This window comes from Carcharodon carcharias, chromosome 1 (genome assembly GCF_017639515.1).
Source record: "Carcharodon carcharias isolate sCarCar2 chromosome 1, sCarCar2.pri, whole genome shotgun sequence".
NCBI classification, from domain to species: domain Eukaryota; kingdom Metazoa; phylum Chordata; class Chondrichthyes; order Lamniformes; family Lamnidae; genus Carcharodon; species Carcharodon carcharias.
The window spans coordinates 6764521-6785913 of NC_054467.1; the positions used below are offsets into that span (position 1 = coordinate 6764521).

General features: G+C 38.6%; 1 protein-coding gene and 1 non-coding gene across 3 annotated transcripts in view; both read right to left on the minus strand.

Annotated features, from left to right (window-relative positions):
- rap1gds1 (RAP1, GTP-GDP dissociation stimulator 1) overlaps positions 1–21393 on the minus strand; it is an 84057-nt gene that overhangs the window by 50446 nt on the left and 12218 nt on the right. For both annotated transcript variants that reach the window (XM_041192506.1, XM_041192497.1), the window contains exons 3-4: positions 7903–8025; positions 2438–2563 (exon numbers count right to left, since the gene is read on the minus strand). In XM_041192506.1, coding sequence (XP_041048440.1) covers positions 2438–2563; positions 7903–8025 — 249 coding nt within the window. The remainder of the gene's footprint in view (positions 1–2437; positions 2564–7902; positions 8026–21393) is intronic.
- Positions 19431–19594, minus strand: LOC121285849. The gene has a single exon (XR_005944811.1).

The window sequence follows — 21393 nt, forward strand, 5'->3', positions numbered from 1 at the left end:
GTTGCAGAGATAAGTGCAGTGACAATGTGACAAAGAGGAACTGATGATTTAAAATTCTTTAGATATAAGCTTCTATCACTGAAAATGAAACTAATCTACTCTGTGCATATTCAGGGCACCTGAATATGCCCATAGACTCAAAGTAGAAAAAGGCATCCCTTAAGTACCTGGAAGAGTGGCTGAAGGAAAAGTTATAACTTTTGGGAGATGACATATCCTCTCCAGTAGTGTTCTCACCATCTAAAAGGACCCCTATGGCTCCACATACTCACACTTTTGGACCTGCTGTTAGTTCTCTGAAGGCAGACACAATTCCAGAGTCCAAGTGGAGATTCCCAAGGAAATTTCTGCTGGCTGCTGAATCAGTGATTATGACAATCTGTAAAACTGTGAAGACCCAATTGTACATTTGTCTGAAGACATAAGACATCCTTTAATACTTAAATAAAACAATGAATTTTTAGCCAGAGCGAGCAGATGCCAATTGTCTATAGAGGAAAATAAGTGGATAAGTCATACAACATGATAATATAAGGCTAGTGTTTTCCCCAAGTTGAAACAAGGGAAACTGAAGTTTTGGAGGTTGAAAGATATAGCATGGCGCAGGATATCCAACAACACTAGAATGTTATCTATCCTAACTTTCCCTGTAATACACACAAGGTGTGGTCTCTCTCCAACAGTGCATGATGGAGGTGGGGGGGTGTTACTGAAAATGTATTCAACTAACAAGTTAAGTAAAAAATTGTCACAAAGGTATGGATGTGGTGGTGCTAGAGATTGAAGTTTAGACCACATCTTGTATTTTTAAACTGCTGCAAGAAATAGTTCTATCCAGTTCTTCTCTGCACCAGGGCATTTTTTGATAATTTACGACCTCATGGTATTTTAGTCACCTCCCTAAATTATTCAAATAAGACACATTGCTCTGATCTTCTGTATTCACCATGCATTTACATATGTAACAATACTGAATACAATTTTAACTTGGTTCCACACAAATGGATGTTAATACCTGCAGAGGCATTTAGTCAGTATATATATCGCCATATTGGAATGATTAACAGTAAAGCATTTGGCATTTTAGCATGAAAACAAGCTAGAAGAAACAGGTTAAAAACAGAACATTCCACAAAATTTATCTAAAGATAATAGTTACTTATCTGCCAAACAGTACAATTTTGTTCAATATTCTAGTATTTATGGAATTTGCAACGTCTTCATGGGCCTGCATACGTAATGGAATCCTAAGTAATACAAAGGATCGGATGGGATAAATGAAATGAGAAATCTATATATTAACCAAACTGGCTATAAAGTGATTACTTCATAAGAATAATGAATGACTAAAAAAAAAATTCTCAGAATTACAGACCTGTAGGCAAAAGTTTAGATGTATTGTCAATTCCATATGTATTAGAGGTTACTGTAAAATATACAATTTAAGTGCAATTACTTTGGGATGTTTAAATTTGCATTTTAGCAGCTATAGAGAATTCAAAACATTAGGTATATGGAACATGAATGTTGCCAATTCCACACTTTCATTCCTGCCAACATCTTCACAATTCTCGACCGACAAGCTCAAGACATGACATCATTCACTTCAGTATCATTGGTGGTTTAATTCATTATTCAAGAATATTTACCCATTATATAAATTTTGCCTATATACAGCACGTGGTCCTAACACTCTGTACCAGGAAGAGGTACATAAGGAGCACATGGCAGAGGGTAAATCTATCACATCATACAGGGGAAGAGGGAGAGCAGTTGAAGAGCGTTTGGGGAAGGTAATCTAAACATAAATGAATGACACACAGACCATACAAAAGGATTAAAATATTTATTTTGCTCAACATCTATTAATTTAAAACTGATGCATCAATAAAACCAACAGTACTTTTGTACCAGTCCTATATAGTTCACATCTTAAATTATGTGTATGATTCAACAGTAGCAAAACTGAAAGGAGCAAAGTTATGCCCCTTGTATTAGCAATTCAACACAAGAGCAAATAAAATACTGAGAAACAAAACTACCACAAGGCTCTGATGATAACACCAGGATTATTAATACATCAGACCTAGAGCATATTCAGACTGCTTGCGGCAGGTGTTTTTAATTAAAATTAGAATGTCTTTCAAAAAATAACACTTATGAAGTTATTAAAGCTATATTTTGATCACACCTAAAGCGAATGTGTATACTGATTTTACAAGGATTCAAAACCTCCTGGTGCTTCCTGACACATTCACGCACATGTTGCTTAATATGGTTTGTATTTAAAATAAAGGGATAATTACTGGACGAGTCATGGATTTTATCTTGGCAGTAAAGTATTAGTATCACTGATTGCTAGTAAAAAGGATTTGTTAAAGAGTCCTAAATACAGTCATATCACATCATCGCAAAAGCATTTTAATTCTGGACTTACGGCTATCATAGCAAATGTTCCCCAGGGCACGTCCCGTTTGAAGAAGCACTTCTTGATCTCTGTTATTCAACAGCTGAACCAAAGGTGGTATCAATGCTGTGTCCACACATGGGTTTCGCATGAATTCTGTAAACAGTATTGACAGCAAATCAAGCAGTTGCTCCAAGCAAACTGATTGCAGTTCTTAACTGAATATTTGATGTGGATATTAATTTCTAGGTTTCAAGATTTCAAGACAATGCTTATATTGAAAGATTAGTGTAAATTTTTTTCATTTCTTCTAAAACCACCCATTCCACTTGAAAGTAGTTCTGGCTTGGACAGAACCGTAAATCACATTTCAACATTTTGATTGAAAACAAAAAAAATATACTGCCACTTCAAATACAAAAATGAGTACACATGTGGCAATCTATAATAGTGGCTTAAAACCAACCTTATATTTATATGGAAGTAACGCTGGTAGAAACCAGTCGGACATGCAAACTTTTAAGGAATTGCTAAATTGGCAATCCAAAACAAACTTCCTCTGCAAGTGATTTGACAAAATGTGTTCATAAAAATTGCAGCTACAAATATAATTGATCTCTGGAATGCATCATTGGACATATCTACTGTAATCAACCAAAAGCAGCAGTGCACAATCCTGCCAAAAGTGACATTTAACAAAAAAAAAAATTTTCCCCCTTTAAGTCCATCTGTGACATGCACTATTTCCTGGCCAAAACAGCAGGCAATCTGCTCCTAATGCAACTCTCAACAGATACTGATGAGCATGAACAGACAATTTGCTAACTAAATTTCCACACTTTTCTCAAGGGACCTCCACAACAAACAAAGCCCCCACCACCATTACTAGTATTTATATAGTACCTTTAACACAGAAGCACTAAAATGTCTCTAAAATAGAAACTGATTGTTCAGAGTCTAATTCTACTGTTTACAAAGGCATGACCTAACAAGTTTTGAAGAAATTATTGAAGGCAGGAACAGAGCTAGAAATACTCTACGCAAGAGTTTGAGAGATAGTGAAGGAGGGCTGCCAGCTTAAGGATCAGTCAGTAATTATAGTATTGGTTGAGGGCATGAAAGAGATGCAAATTAAGGCCAGAGGTGAAAGAGTGGAGAGCATGTATTGACAGAAATGATAGGGTGAGGTGGTAGAGGTAGTGGAGCGTAGTCACTGTAAACTAGAGTTAGGATTGAATTTGTTAGGTTGAATGGGTAGGGAACCAATGGGAACTAGAACAAAAGGGGAGCAGGACATAGTGCAGCATATGATGAAGGTGGTTTTCACAAGTTACGAGTTCAGACAGAGTGGGCTGTGGTCATAACAGCCACATTAATTCTGTGCAAACCAAATCTTAGAAGGAAATTTGGCTTACGGGCCATACCCTTGTTTCTGTATCCTGAAAATGAGAAGATGTACTTCTTGTTCCAGTCCTATATAATTCACATCTTAAATTATGTGTATGGTTCAACAGTAGCAAAACTGAAAGGAGCAAAGTTATGCCCCTTGTATTAGCAATTCAACACAAGAGCAAATAAAATACTGAGAAACAAAATTACCACAAGGCTCTGATAACAACACCCAGAATTATTAATACATCAGACCTAGAGCATATTCAGGCTGCTTGCAGCAGGTGTTTTTAATTAAAATTAGAATGTCTTTCAAAAAATAACACTTATGAAGTTATTAAAGCAAGTCAGCCAGTAACACATTTGGGATTTTAAAAATTAAAAGTAGAAGTTTTATTAACAAGAATAAAACTAGACTTAAGCACACAAGATTACTGTTACACAGATAGTATTAGTCTTAAAATACATTCCCCCAAAACAACACTACTTGGTCAGATCCACATGTAAACACCTTCCAGGCGACACCCCTTATAAATGTTTAACAATAAAAATCCAATATTACCCAAGGCAAACTGCTGTAGCTTTAATAAAAACATACCACATGACCTGTAACACTCATCCACTCTGCTGTGAAAATCCAAACTTCAGAATAAAACTGCTTTTTATGCAGCCTAAGGCTTTTCTGGCTTGACTGGATGGTGATTCAAACTGCTTCTTCTCCCTCCCACAGCTCCAGCTATAGCTCTGCTGCTACATGTCTCAGCTCCTGCCACTGAAGCTCAAATAGCTCCCCACAGTAACTCTAAAAGACCTTTATGCCCTTTTATCTCCAGTTCCATTGTTCTCACACCTCTTTGAAACTCAAATCCTTCCAAATAGCAGATCTTTCATGTTTCCATCTTGTTGCTTTTGGGTCAATACAATATAATATCCCCATTTCTATTTACCTATGGAACTCATCACCTCTGAATTCCCTTTGATTCAAACAAACTCTCAACTTACCTTAAAAACAAATACACTTTTTCACAGAACACCACAATATTCTCAAAAGTATTTTTTTTTAAATCCATTTCTCATCGTAACACATGGCAGGCTGGCAATGTTGAGCACTGAGAAAGCCTGGATAATTGCATCACTGGCAACAGAAATGAAATAAAAATGGAATTCAATTCTGCTGCAGAACTGGAAAAGGGCAGTCTTGGTGAAATACAGGATATGGGTTTGAAGCAGATCTCAGGGACAAACAGAAGACCAAAGCTGTCAAATGTTAGCTTCAACCTAAGCTAGCAGCTGGAGAAATTCTGGTGGGGTATAATGAGCATTTGAAGCTTTTTTGGGGCAGGAACTCAACAGCAGAGACAGAATTTCGCCAAAAGCAATGATGCCAGACAGCAGAGTGATCCTTGCGGAATGAATTGTTGCGGAGAATGGAGTGTTGTCAGCATGCAAAAAGAAGCTAACCTCATATCTACACATCATGTCAGAGGGGAAAGAGAGAGAAGAGATGTAACTGTGGAGGATTCCTGTGATTGCAGAAGATCAACAGGCTATGTTAGGTTACCAGTTAGAAATGGAATGGAGCAGGGCAGCAAGGAGGTAGGTAATGGAGCAAATACTGGGGAAGAGGAGTGGTTAACTATGTTAAATACCATAAAAAGTTAAGAGAATGATGAGGGGCATGTGTCAACAGTTTCAATTAGGAAATATGTCGTGAGTGACAGTGAACAAGAGAGCTTCAGTGCTGTAGTTTAGGGGAAATCAGGTTTACGGGATTTGAAAAGGGAGTGATCAATGAGGGGTGAGCATAAAGCTGGGTGATGATAGAGAGTCAAGGATATACAAGAGCAAAGGGATTAAAGTGAGCAAGAATGCAGGAAAATGGTTATATTTGCAAAACCTCAATACAACACATTCGTACTTCATCACTTCTGATATTGTCTCCTTTCTACATGGCTTTTTAGATGAAAAGAAAAGCACAATGTGTAGTCTTTGCTTCAGTGAGCATAGCCTCCCACATACCCAGGAAACAAGTAAAGCAAAATGATGGAATGTGTATTAAGATTCACCGTCACAAAATCTCTGCCAAAATTTAGCCCAGGTATAGTAACATTCTTCTAGTAATGTATGAAAAGGACACAGAAAGCTATATCCACAGTCATTTAAATGAACAAAGTGAGTGAGTTTGGAGTTAAATGAACAAAGTAAGTGAGTTTGGAGTTATTAGAACATTAACCAGAAGGTCTACATAATCTCAATATTTACAGGAATCTTAAAGCATTGTTCTGTGAAATCCAAAGGGTTAATATTATTGAGACCAATTCCTCTCCCATTTCTGCTGTTCAATACACACATCAGCTCATCTGGGAACCTTTCAGAGGATTACAATACCAGCGCAATGTCTGACAGTGTAGACTGAACCTGTTCCTCCCACACTGAGATGAGTGTGTGGATGAGAGCTTTTAAAAGAAATAATCTGAATACTGTGTGAAGGTGCATGACATGGATCACAGGCAGGAGAGAATTCAGAACCCACAAAAGGAAAACCTTAATGAAGTCAGTCAAACTAGACAGGAAAAACATGAAATAAAAGTAAAAACCAAATGATCAACAAATTAATTACATTTTACTATACAACTAATGATGTAGGATTAGAAATTCATGACAGAACTAAAGAAAGTGATAAGACCCAATATTTAATGATTTTGATGTTACTCTTTCAAGTGCTACAGTTCATTCCTCCTCACAATGTAAAAATGTACAAATTAACTTTTAAAGAAAATAAAACAATAGTACACCATGACGCTTATTACATTTGTTGCTATCATAGCTTGCACTGTACTGTCAATACAAAATATGACAGAAAATAGTCACTGAAGTACCTTTTATTGCCAACAGGAGAACATAAAGATGGCTAAGCCATGTCATAATGGTATAATAAATAAAGTATATATTGAAAATTTTAACCACACACATTTCCTGGTCTAACTTCCTGTTACATTTCTACATTAAAATAAAAAAACTTATATTGCATACTGCCCACAAACTTGCATCTTTGGGAATTATACCGGTCAGTGGTAACATTTAGCAACCAAGCTCTGCATCATTTACCCTTGCAGCCTGCAGTGCAGAGATAGCCCTACACTCAAAATTACTGTACTTCCTATTTTTCCAAATTGCCATAAATTTTGCTCTTTAACAAAGAGAAAGAAATTGAAGTAACATGAACCAGGAGCAGGAGTAGGTCAATCGGTCCCTTGAGCCTGCTCCACCATTTAATGTGATCATGGTTGGTCAGATTGTGGCCTCAACTCCACTTCCAGTAACCTTAGATTCTTGACTAACGGGGGAGTCAATCTAACTCCGTCTTAAAAATATTCAATGACCCTGCCTCCACCGCTCTCCAGGGAAGAGAGTTCCAAAGACTCTCAACCCTAAAAAGAAAAATTTCTCCTCAGCTTAGTCTTAAATGGGAGACCCCTTATTTTTAAGCCATGTCCTCTGGTTCTAGGCTCTGCACAGAAGGAAAACATCCTTTTCAGAATCCACCCTATCAAGTTCTCTCAGGATCCTAATATGTTCCAATAAGATCACCTCTCATTCTTCTGAACTCCAATGGATAGAGGCACAGCTTGTCCAACTTTTCCTTCCCCCCCGCCACCCCCCACCACACCCCCCCAACCCACCCCACTAAATTTCAAGTATTAGTCAAGTGAACTCAAGCAAAACACTAATAAGGTGTACAACTTAAAATGTGCATTGAACAACATCTACATATGTTCACCAGTTATCTTCTGCCTTCCAACCCATTTAAATTAACTAGAAGGCAAACACTTACTCTGGATTTCCTGTGTAACTCCACACAAGATCAAATAATTATTCTAATTAAAGGCTTTTGAAATAAAATGGGTCCAGTTATCAGTGATAAATTGCAGATTTATTATTTTGTTACAGTGAAACCAGCCAACAAAATATTCACTGCAGGGTTTGTTTTATGCAACTATAAAAGGCTGCTGTTTAAAAAAATAAAACAAAACAAAAACATACTGACAGATGAGGTGCAAAACTGAAGATGTTCCAGCAGAGAAAGTTCTTGTTGAAAACCTCACCATTTTTGGCTATTTCTGCTATGATGTTTGCTACTTTTGCTACACAGGAACAATGTGGAGACAACAGACGTGGGAAAACTTGAAGGATTCCACTCTCCTGGACCTTTAAACTGGTTTCCGCATCTGCAATAAACACAGCAATAACTAATTAAAGCAAATCTAATCAAAGTCATAGCATACAATAGTATATGTTCTTAACCATGGTAAACCACAAAGAATTAGCTCAGAAATGTATTTCTTATGTGCGAAGCTTTAGATCTGTTGGGAAACAGGATTAAAAATTATACATCTACACATAGCTTATATGACAATCAAGTAATTCGTAAACCGGTTGTATCTTTTTTGGAAAAAAAAACTCAGTTATACCAACAAGTTGCTTTTAATATGGGACAATTTCTCAACATGCTTCAAGGAGGTGTGAGGAAGGAAAGATGCAAATCAAAGGGCAGATTAGGATAGGTGGCCAAAAGCTTACATCTAGATGTGCCTTTTAAGACCATAAGACATAGGAGCAGAAATTAGGCCATTCGGCCCATCAAGTCTGCTCCGCCGTTCAACCCCATTCTCCCGCCTTCTCCCCTTATCTTAAGGAAAATCTTAACAAGAGGTGGTGCTGAGGTTTAGGGAGAGAGTTACAGAGCATGGGGTATAGACAAATTAAGTATGCTCCAATGGTGGAGCATACAGCACTGGAGTAAGTTACAGATAGGGAGGAGCAAACTCAAGGAAGGAATTAATTATATACAAGAACAAAAACTTAACAGGATGCTGAAAAAGAGGAGCTAATGTAAGCAGGGATGATGGGCGTTTGGGATTTGATACATGATGGGAATTGGTTGCAGAGTGCTGGCTCAGCTGAACGATGGAAAATGAGACACTACCCGGGACAGCACCGGAACAATAATGACTGGAAATGACAGGAATGGGTGAGTTTTATCAACAGATGGGGTGAGATAAGGACAAAAGTGGAAAACGTTACACAGGTAAAACAAAGTGGTCTTTGTGATAGAAAGAATTTGGGATGAATAGAATGTTAAAAAGTGGCGATAACAATGGCTGAAAGCACAGATGGATCAAAGGGCCATGGGAACAAGAGTGTCATTAGTATACAATGCTGAATCTGATGTCACTAAGGGGAGGCCCATAGATGAGGAAGAGAAAGGAAGCCAAATGTGGATCCTTGAGGCACTGCTGATTCATGCAAGAACAAAGACAACACCACTGGTGAAAATGCTCTGCGGCAATTGAATTGCTAAAAGAGGAACCAAGTGAAGGGATTCACAAAGCTGGATAACAGAAGAGATAGAGGAGGGTGGTCTGGTCGACTATTTCAGAAGATGCTGAAAGAGTGAAACTGATGAGAAAAGGATAATACACCACTGTTACAATTATAAGTAATATGCGCTGTGACTTTAGTTAGGGCTGTTCCAGCACTACAAAGAATAGAAACCTGACTGATGTTACAGGAGACATGGACACAGATCTGGGAGGTGACAAGACACTGAAGAACTTGAAGGAAAGGGACAACAATTGGTAGCTTCAAAAGGAAGAAATTAGGGCTGTTTGAGGGGAGGGGTTGCAGGGGACATTATCTGAGGAGAGCAAACCATTATGTCAATTTGCATTTGCCTGAGAGTTTGGTGTTGTGTTTTTGGATTGGGATTGATAGAGCAAGGAGATCTATTCAAAGTGGGGATATAGAAAATGGTAGAAAAACTAGACAGAAGGGGGTGCAGTATGTGGGATTTAGCATGTGGAGGTTGGTTTGGCTTGGAAAACAAGAGAGAGAAAGCTATAAGAATTCCTTCTATTTTGGTGAAAAAGAAATCCCTCAGCTCCTTGCATTTTTAAGGTGAGAAGGGGAGAAACCCTTTGGAGGCTGTGTGGAGTGGAGAGGACAGGGATTTATCATTGCTTTCCAGAATGACCCTAGAGTAGTTTTGTTAGAAGAGAGGCCCAGTAATGCTTGATTCGGGCCTGCTAGAAGCATGGTGATGAATGGCTTTGTCAGGTGAGCGCTCATTTTTGTGCTTCTTGAACTTGAGGCTGCAAAAATACTTGGAGAAATGACAGTATAGAAGACTGAGGGTTTGCTATGACAAGGACGAAAGGTGGAGATGAGGAAGTGTTTGAGCAAATCAACAGCTGTAGAGTTAATGTGGCTATTTAGAGGGTCAAATTATTGTTGGCTTCAAATTAGCGTAATATTTTCTGTATGGGTCTTTAGAGCATGTGTCTGGTAAATAGGGTCAGATTTCAAATGGAAGTGTGGTTCTTTCACATCAATAATTATTGTCCCTCTGCTTTCCTTTTTTTTAAAAAAGGCTCTTTGGATTCCTCAATATGGTACAAATAGCTCTAGAGTTTATTGGAACAACTGGAATTGCTTGTTTGATTCCCTAACCAGTGGTTCCCTAAAACACATTTTGCTGTAACTTAAATTTTGTTTCCATCTCTTTACACCTCAAAAATATTGGCATCATTTGTGCTTAAGTAGAATCACAATCTTTAGTGGTTGTACTATCAAAGCAACCAAGATATATTACTCATTTCAAAACAATGATCTTCACAAAACCTGCTTCATTAATATTTCTAGATTATATTACATTGGAATCAGAATCAGGGATGGTAAGAGAAAGTAAATTACAAATCAAGGAGATTTGGGATTTATAGATGTCATTAGTTTTAATCCTTTCGTACAGCAAAAAATTCTCTTAAATTACAGGTCCATTTTTCTTCACTAAATATCTATCATTTCATTTAGTTTTAAATTTGATATTGTGAATCAAGTTATAAAAAAAAATCACTGAAAATTAGCTACAACAGTGCTGTTACAATGAATTAATTATAAAAGCCTCAAGGTATAAATCCCATAAAAATTAAGGCAGAGTTTGCTGGCAATAGTCTGGATTGATGATTATACAAACCAATTGTTTAAACTGAAGCTCTCTACTCATTGAATCTGAGAGAATGATTAACAGATTATTCTAGATCTGCGGCTAAATTTGGACATTTGCAACTGTCTTTCAATAGCTATACTTAAGAGCACGAGGTTCTGTCTTTTATTCTTCAATCCTCTAGCTGTACCCTGAAAAAGAAAGTCCTTCTTAAACTGTTCACTTTGAGCCTCATCATTGTTCCAGTCATGCTCCAATCTGAGGTGGTGGGGAAAGGGGATCTATTAATTTTAACAAAAAGTGGATAAACATGATTCAGCACTTGGAGCCTGCTAATGATGAGGATAAGAATCTCTAGTTTCCTCCAAATTCTCAGCAGACTTGCAGCCCTGGTTGGTGCGCCAGAGTGGGTTACATCCTCTCCAACCTCTGGAAAAACAAGCCGGCATCCAAGATACATAAGGGAAAGAGCCCTAAAGGCAATCAACCTCTGATTTTATTTCCACTTTCCGAACAGCTCCCCAGTGCAGTCCAATTGAGACTGGCAATTTAATGTGGGATGTGGAATTTCACATCCCATCTGTATCCCTCAGAAGCATAATACATCGGTGCACCAGTACATTGAAAATCCTCAGTACGAAATGCATTCGTATAAAACACTAGGAAGCAGCTGGAAATCCATGCCTAGTGGAAGATCAAGAAACTTTAGAGCTATTTTTACCATATTAAGGAATCCAGAGTCTGTTTAAGCAAGATAGTTGAGCAATTAGGATTATGTACAGAAATAAAATGTCACATGTGTTAAATTACAAAAGGATTGAATGGTTGAAATCTTCTGCATCCATCAGCTCACCTCTCTTGGAAACGGCTTCACCTTTAGAAGGACAGGTTACTGGTTCCAGAAACCAGGAAAGGATGAGTTCACATTCCTAGCCACTGCAGCTATTGCTATTAAGTTGCAGCACTTCACTGCATCATCAGTAATTTGAATTAAATCATTTCAAATATAACAGCACAGGGTTTTTTTGCATAATTTCAATAGAAGTTAAACAACTTTGAATTAAGAATACACTATATTTGTACGTCCAGATAGAGAACACCATTAGAGCTAGTGAAAGGGATTAGGAGAAACATACGTTCAGTTAGTTGCTCTTTGCAGTTAATTCTAAACAGCATTAGATATGAGCATGCTAGCTTATTTAACACTATGCTTGCTCTGGCCACTGCATGCAAAAAACAGAGGAGGACGTAGGGTTTGCAACAGTAAGCTAGGTAGTTTCTCTCAGTGGCAACCTTTGACAAGTTAGACAGGATTATGAAAAGCTAGATAGGAATACAGATCACTTCTGCTTTCTATTTTTTAATGAATTGACACAGATGTAAATCTTATACAACCTGTATAGCGACTGCAAGAGCTCAATTTTTTAATTACTCAGAAGTTCAGAGCAGCATCCTGCATGAGGGAAATCTGACTCAAAACAATTTCCTTAAATGACTAGATTACAAGTATTCCTAAAAAAAATTGGGAAAACTGTAGATGGTTTCTATGCATGTGAAAATTTAGTCTAATCCATGAGGCCACCCTTTAATCTAAAATATCATGAGTGCAAGCTAGCCACCATGGACATTACAAATTTTTCCTCTTCTCCCAGCCTCTTGCAGGCACGAGACCCAGGTACTGGTCCAGCATACTGCCTAGTATACTATTCAAGTGACCATTCTTCTTGTGTGAACGTAGAAACTGAATATTACACTATTTAACTTCGGATACATAAGAGCCTTTTTATTTATTAATTCATGGAATTAGTGCGTCACTGGCAAGGTCAGCATTCGCTGCCCATCCCTAATTGTCTGAGAAGGTAGTGGTGAGCTGCCTTCTTGAACCACTGCAGCCAGTGAAGTGTAGATACTACCAAAGTGATGTTAGGTAAGGAATGACAAGGTTTTGACTCCACAATGATGAAGGAAGTTAGGAAATAGCAGGGGTAGGCCATTCAGCCTATTAAGCCTACTTGGGCATTCAAACAGAACACGGCTGATCATCTATCTTTACAGCATTTTTCCTTATTATCCCCACATCTGTTGATATCATTAGTATCCAGAAATCTATCAATCTGTTTTGAACATGCTCAATGATTGAGCTTCCGCAGTCCTCAGGGGTAGAGAATTCCAAAGATTCATCACTCGAGTGAAGAAATTCCTTCTCATATGAGTTTTGAATAGCCTGCCCCTTATTCTGACACCATGTCTGCAATATATTTCCTGATCACGATAGTTGAGAGACTTGGAGGGGAGCTTGAAGTGGTGGTGTTCTCATGCACCTGCTGCCCTTGGTCTTGTAGATGACAGAGGTTGTGGGTTTGGTATCGAAGAAGCCTTGACAAGCCTGATCCTGTCCTCAACCAAAGTTTACTTAAGCATTTTCTAGTTACGTATCAACACATTGTGATCCAGTCTAGGAGCAGTGCCAAGATGGGTCACAGGAGCTCTGTGCCATCCTGGTTGGTATGAACCAGTGAAGTTCTTACTGTAGATTGAACTTGCAATTTTTCTGCTTTGAATAGCTCACTAGCACAATTTTCCATATAGATTTCAAATCAACCAGGCAACCCAAACAGAATTCAGGTGATTTAGTTAATTGTAAAAGAACAAGCATGCATATATATAGTGAAGGGGCCAAAACTTTAGGATGCGAATGTTAAATTTGGGAAATCAGTGACAAGGGTGAAGGCCAAGTGGGACTTCCTCTTGCCTACTATCAGTCTCAAGACTTCATGTCTTTGTCACCTCCAGACTTGCTATTCCAATGTTTGCCTAGTTAGCCTCCATACTTCATAAACTTCAGCTCATTCAAAGCTCTATTACATGCATCACATCTTACACCAATTCCCTGGCGTGTATAATTGAAGTGCCATAACAGGAAGGATAATCTGCTTCGAAATTTGGGCCAGAAATGCTCAGCAGGAAGCAACAGTGCAGTCTACCAGAAAAAAAATTTCAGATCACAGATACGAAATGGTTCAAAAGTAAAGTACATTATTTTGCCCAACAGTAATTTTGGTGCAAGGTGGTTTACATTGGAAAAAGTTTGAAGTTGAATCAAAGAGGCACACAAAGGGGTGACATAGCAAATCTGACGCAAAAGGTGACAGTTACATAGTAAAATGTCAAGACATAAATCAGACCAAAAAAAGATTAACACTGGGCCAAAGGAGACAACATTAGAACACGTGGCCAAAAAGATAGTCAGAGTGGGAGGTTTCAAATGTTGTAATGGGGATAAGGAACTCCATAACGTAGGGCTTCAATAGTTTAGGCACAGGTTCCAATGATAGAAAGCAATAAAGAGTTCAAGGGATGTAACAGACCTGAAATAAGGAGGGATGAGGTGATGAAGGCATTCGAAAACAAGGACAAGAACTTTAAAAACAAGGTGCTCAGAGTCTAGAAGGTTCTGCTGAGGGGTAACATCAAGCTGAGAAATTGGATGGGGGTTGCAGAATAGGTCCTTGGTGGGCTCAAGGTAATGGCATGGGAACAAGTCTTTGAAAGAAATTCTCTGGACAGATAATAGACCCAAATGAGGGGAGGCTCAACTCAGTCAGCCAAAAGCCAATAGAAACTGGAGGAGAATAGTGTGGTCACCAATGCCAAAGGCTGCAGGCAGGTGAAATTTCTGGTGACAAGGGGTTCAGAATCATCAATGCTGATAGATTTCCCTTCCTCAACTGTAGCATTTATACCACAACCTAACTGAAATAGCTAATTAACACTTGCAATTGAACTTGGGCCTTCTTGTTCTGCAAGAGAACTATTCAGATATAGCCAGTGGCATTCTTGCCAGTATATGCCTTCAAGGGAGACTTTCAATTTGTTGATAAAGGCAAAATATGCAGATGCTGGAAATCTGAAACAAAAACAAAAAGCGCTGGAAAAACTCAGCAGGTCTGACAGCATCTATGGAGAGAAAGACTTAGTTAATGTTTCAAGTCCGTACGACTTCTTCAGAACACTGAAGAGTGAAATGGACTCGAAACGTTAACTCCGTCTTTCTCTCCACATGTGCTGTCAGACCTGCTGAGTTTTTCCAGCGCTTTTTTTTTGTTTCAATTTGTTGAGTTGTTTTCAGCCATTACGCAAATGCAGTAGGAAACATGAAGATTATAATCATTAATAAGAACTGGAGTCTACAGGTCTGACCATTCAGTGAGATTTTAGAACCAACAAGTTGCCCGTTTACCCTGCAATTTTTGGGAGTGCTGCAATTGCTATACAACAGAATGCCAGGCTAATGCTGTTAGAAAAATTAGCTCCATTTTTTAAAAAAAAGTTGTTCATTATTGCAAATGCAGAAGGCACTATCTTAAGAAAAAGCTACTAGTGCACAGAGACTTCGAAAGATCACAGATAAAGCTAAGAGCTTCAACCTTGAAGCTACACAATTTTCAAGCATGAGGGGCAACAAAAGTGAAAATAGAATATATTAACCTTTCAGTTATTCAACTTTGATTGCTGTGCGATGCATTTCAATTGTTACATCCAGGTTATTTGCTGTAATGCAGTACAATGTTCAGTGTAGCTTGTCGTTGGGAGCTAACAAACTCATTACTGTACTAAAAAGATGCTGTTGCTTTAAAATTGAATTACTAGAATGAAAGCCTTTTGCATTGTGGTTATTAAGAGATGGTACAGCAATCACAGCCAAGCATAATTAAATTTAAAGTACTACATAATAAAGCTACTCTCCAACTTGTATTTTTTAAAAATATGCCTATATTTCAACTTTCACCAATTATTAAAACTGCAAACATGCAATTAAGCAATACACTAGGCACAAGAGTTGATTGCATCAGTGAAGCAGCTTTTTGCAGCGTCATCTCGTCTTTCTGACCATTCAATATCCTTGCTTTTTTGAATTCTTAGTAGTTCATTTCCAGTGATTATGAGCTACATGATGCTTCCTTCAGACAAGTAAATGTGTTCACTTGGCACATTAGAAATCAACTGCATCCTTCGGTTTGGAAGGAAAAAAAAAGCATACGTGTCTTTTTTCTGCTCCTTGGTAAACTTTATACTTAAGCTGAGGGAGGCAGTATTCCAGAGGCCCAGGGTAATGCTCTGGGGACCCGGTTTGAATCCCACCAAGGCAGATGGCAAAATTTAAATTCAATTAAAAAAAAAACCCATCTGGAATTAAAAGTCTGATGACCACGAAGCCTCTGCTGATTGTTGTAAAAACCCATCTGGTCCACCAATGTCCTTTAACTGGTCTGGCCTACATGCAACTCCTGAACAAGGGCGATTAGGGTAATAAATGCAGGCCTAGCCAGCAATGCCCACATCCCATGAACGAACAAAAAATAAAAAAAAAATGAACGCTCCTTGGTCAAATACAGCATTGATATGGCAGAGAAAAATCCCCATTTACTGCTAATCTACAAAATAAAACTGCTTTATTTCCCATATCAGGCATCCCTCTGGTCCAAGAATAACAAACAAATCTGGACAAATTGGTGGGTAGTTCAGTGTCCAATTAACTTACAGCATTATCGATGAAAAGGGACAAAAGTTTCATCCCAATAATCTAAACTGAATTGGAAACTAGTTAAAGCAATGCTCTAATCCACTATGCTACCAATCACACCCATGTTATTTGTCTTTCTCCAAATTCTGCAACTTGTATTCTCCCTACCATTCCTTTATTTGACAAAAAAATGTTAAGTATCTAACCACAATGCAATTCTATCATATAAAAAAGGTTGTGTTTGCTGCCAACATGACGCATGCACAGTTGTACCGATGTGACATTATTGCGAGACAGGTTCCATTTGCTGGTGATGTCTGTGTACACCACACTCCTGATTTCACTTTTTCAGTGAAGGGACCTATTGTACTTGCAGCCATTCAAACTTAAGTTGTCTAACCTTGGTTCACAAGTTCATACAATTCCCTTTGGGATTCTAATTTTCATTGGACTCCCTACAGCAATGCAGTAGCAAGCTGCCCTCTTCTGCATCACAAGAGGCTGATAAATAAAAAGCAAGCAAAGACAGAATGCAGGGCTATTTTCCACCACAAACTATATGCAATTGCATTGAGGGTTTCTTTTTCTTCAGTATTTGAAAGCTTTAATTACTCTGGTACAGAATATGCAAATACCTAGGCAATGCAATAAATCAACACCATCTCTTGTTCCTGCTTCCCCACTCTGGCCATATATCAAAGCCATACAATAGGGTACAGCATTTATTGGTTTTCTGCATATGCATAGACCAGTATGCATGCGTAGAAATGTATTGGCGGCCATCTTTGTGGCCAACTTGTGTTGGCAGGAGGCATGGTTAAAAAAGAGAGACTTGGTGCCCCAGAGCACATCACAGCCAATGAATTACTTCTTGAAGTGTAGTCACTATTTTTGTAAGCACAACTCATTACACCACCAAACAGGAGAAGTAAAAATTCTGAAGTCAGCTCCTACTCTGGCTGTCGGCGCTCGTGCGGTTTCTCCAACCACTTGTTATTAACTTGACTTAGTGGCACATTCAGCTGAGCCAAAAGGTTATGGATTCAAACCCCACTCCAGATTTCTAGCACATAAGCTAAGCTAACACTATTGCAGTGCTGATGTTGTAGCCCTCAAATGTTCAAAGATGCACTATTATCTCAATGCCAAAGATTTTTCTCAACTCAAGGTTACAACAGGGGGTTATTTCCTTAAATCAATCAATGCCTATTTTGCATTTAAAATCAACAAAAATGTCTTTTTTATGGTCACTCAAAAAGGTTGAAAAATGGATTGTTTGGAAAAGGTATTTCCACTCACCCTCCCTCGGTTATGTCAAAAACAAGTGTCCCCCTGGACATCATCAGTTGCAGCCAGTAGGACAAGCAGCCTGATGGACAAGCAGCCAGCAACCAGGCCTCTATCCATTTGTCTCAAAGAAGCTCTTGACCATCTAATTTTCCCAATATCACTAATTTTTGGCCTTCACTCCACATATTCCTGTTGCAGTGAGACAAATGTTAGTGGCATACGCCACGGGCCTTGAAACACATTCTACTACATCATGCTATTTACCCTATGTACAAGCCTCTGGTATGCTGTACGACACCATCCACAATCATCATCCTTTTCATTTCTCCAGAACTGAAATCTTATGACAGGTTATTGAACCTGTTTCAAAAATGCTAATTTTGTACTTTTAAAATCAAGGCGCATTGTACAACTTGAAATCAATATTTGAAATTGCAGCAGTCAACTTGTTTCTTGTGGTGTTGCAAAGCCCGATTTGCAAGTCTCAACAAATTTGGAAATAAGATCAGAAATACATCAGTTTGCAATTCATCAGCAGTTTTGGAGTTCATCAGCAAGTCTGCAGTTAAGCTCACTTTATACCATACATTATCTGCCTGATGAGGCTAGAAATTTACTTCACAATCATAAAATAGAGTACCTTTAAATTTTACAAGGAAGACAATATATAGTACAGAAGTTAGTATAATGTTGCACATGCAGGATAGATTAAAAGCAGCAAGTTTGGTTTAAAAGAGCCAAATGGATTAACAAATCAAGGTAGAGGAAAAAAAACTTCAAAGTCCAGCTAGAAAAGGCAGGGGTTGGAGTTACTGGAATGATTATAGGAAGCAGAAACATCTTAAAACACTAATCAATAAAGGAGAGATGTAAAAAGAACCCAGCAGCAGGCACCAAACTGAACAGCAAGAAATTCTTTCAATACTCCAATACTTCAAGGGTGCAATTTGAACTGGTGAGATGTAGAAAATATAACAGCCTGAAACAGGAAGAGTAAAAGAAAGAAGATTTTCCAAACGATCTTTTCCTCCAAGTTGGGTGACATATGCAAGTGCTCAGAGCAATAGCAGCTGAAGTGTAATACAGCTCAAACAAAATCTTGCATACAGGAAGGAAAAATTGCCAATGCACATTACATATAGAGTTGAAACAGCTAATGATGAAATTGCCAAATCTAGGGGTCTTAGTGGCCCAATAAATGCAGTGCAGCAAAATTAAAAAGAATGAACTACTGCAAAAGCTCCTCTGACTTGTATTCAATTTTTGGCTATAGTCAAACTGAGCCTTGAGCTTTAGAAGCAGTGTAAAGAAGAGCACTAAGGATTCCTAGTCTTAGAGTCTTAGTCTTTGAATGAGTAAGAGCTGGAGCAATGTTTCTGCATTGAAAGGAGGCATCTGATATGTGATTGTAGAGGTGTACAGGACAGTAAACCATATGGAAAAGACAAATCTGGCAAATTACTTCAAATTGACAACAGGGCAAGGGACCACAGGGTCAAACCAGTAAACGGGAAATTTTAGACTGATAATTCTTCAGAGTGATCAACACGTGGAAGACAATCTCGAGTTTCACCTCCATGATTCTACTCGTGTAATCATCTAATCGATACTACAGTAGGGAAATCTGAATTTATTCACCTAGAATGAAACTAAGATGGCCATTTGTTACATCATTTCAGTAATTTCTTGTTACTTTGGGGAAATTAATTTGACTGTTTTAAGTATGCTTTAAGATAACAATCCATAGGTATTCTCCATATCAGATTATTCCCCCAAATTCTTAAAACTGGCAGAAAAATAATTTTCCAAAATTAATGTTTTGTATGCAGCATTATACATGAACAACAAAACCCTCTTAAGATGTTCACACCTGTTACTGCCAAGATGAACTTTGAAGTTCAGCTTTTGTTAATCTAGGTCAAGGTTTGAACTCCTGTATCGGATGAGGAACCCTCAGGAGTTGAACATTTCCCAAGACCTTTATTATTCTGTACTGTTTGTGAAGTCATATGGAAAGAAACAAAACAGAAGGATTTGGGAGGATCTCCTTACTTCCAAGCAAGCACAGTGACATCAGTGATGGGAAATTCAGGCATTCCATAGCAGCAGCACCCAAAGTAAAATGGGTCTACAATTTCATACAGCTGATCTGGAGCTACCCGACTCCAGGAAAATATTACCTGCTGCATATATTTGTTACAATCCAATTAGGGGCCAGTAACTTTTTGTTTATGGTAGACAAAGTTTGAAATCCTAGTTAATCACTAGGAGAACAAAACCACAATATTCCATGGTTTTAAACAAAAAAGATAAACTTTACAAAAAGTTAGAAAAGTACCTCCTACTCTAACATTCAGAATTAACGAAGTAAATATGAATGAACAGGCAAACTGTGGTCGAACACAGCACATTGTACATTAAATGGTAGAAGCAGCCAATACAGGTCCTATAGATTTCTCAACAACCCAACTAGGCGTCAGTGACCAGTCACAAAATCTTGTTAAAAAATTGTCTCCCTCGAGGGATTTCAACTCCTTCCTTTCAAAGATCTAGCCTCTCAACTGCATCAAAAGCCATTCTGATTCGGACTACCTCAACAACAAATCCTGGAACTCTCTCCCTAACAGCACTGTGGGTGTACCTACAACACAGGGACTGCAGCGGTTCAAGATGACAGCTCATCACCACCATCTCAAGGAATTGGCAATAAATGCTGACCTAGCCAGCGATGCCCAATGGATGAATAAAAAATAAAATCTCCTCTCCTGAGACTGCGTTCCACAGGATTCACAAAGCTACACTCCCGCTTCTAATAACTGGCTCATTTGCAATTCTTTCACAGGCTGCTAGCTCCACTAAACTTGCACTGCCCCTGGGTTTCTCCAAACTCCAGCCTCCCAGAGCCGTATCTCCAGCACAGAACCAACGACATTCCACTACTTTCTCTGCCTCCAAGGACTTCTTCTAAGTCCTGACTACACCAAACAGCTCCCAGGGCTTCTGAGCTGCAAACCACACAAGGTCCAAACTGCACCTGGGGCTTTTCTAAACCGTAACTGCCTGGACCCTAACAGCAGCAGCTTTTTGGTATGGGCTCTTCCCCTGCTATAGAACACACTGAAAAAAATTGAAACGAGGGTTGCAGACACAAAATGACTTGGGGGAATGCAGCTTGGAGGAACCAAAGGTTGGTGGTTGGCACATATGGGTAGGTTAAGGGGCTTGCGATATACCATGTTTTGGGATGCTGAAAGCAATTGAAGGAAGAGTTACATTCCGAGAGGTCACTCAAGAAGTTGAGGGTCTGAGTCGCACCACAAAAGATGGATCAGAGAACCAGTGGACAAGGGCAAGGCCAAAATATAAACAATGACAACATTGAAAGAAGTTGAGTGAAGGTGAGTACCACAGAGAACATGGGCAAAGTAATATAAATAAATGATGCATGTTAAAAATATTCAAAGCAACACATTTTCATTATGTTCAAAAATTACAGTTAAAGTTCAAAAGCTTAAAATAGAATACCCCGAAATTCTGATCCAGAGTGGGGAGCAAGAAAGAAACAAGTGCCTCTATCTGACATTAAATAGAAAGGAAGGGATGGCAGAATACCAGCTATCCTAATGGGGGTCTACAGAGGAACTTGAGTATTTTCCCCTTTTTTTTCTCACCTATCGCAGGTAATTACATGGCTGAGGAGCAGCTGTGAGGATGGAGGGAATTGTGAACAAGTGCTTAGCCATGAAGGTCCAGCCTTCTTGGCGTGGGATAGGTTTTAAA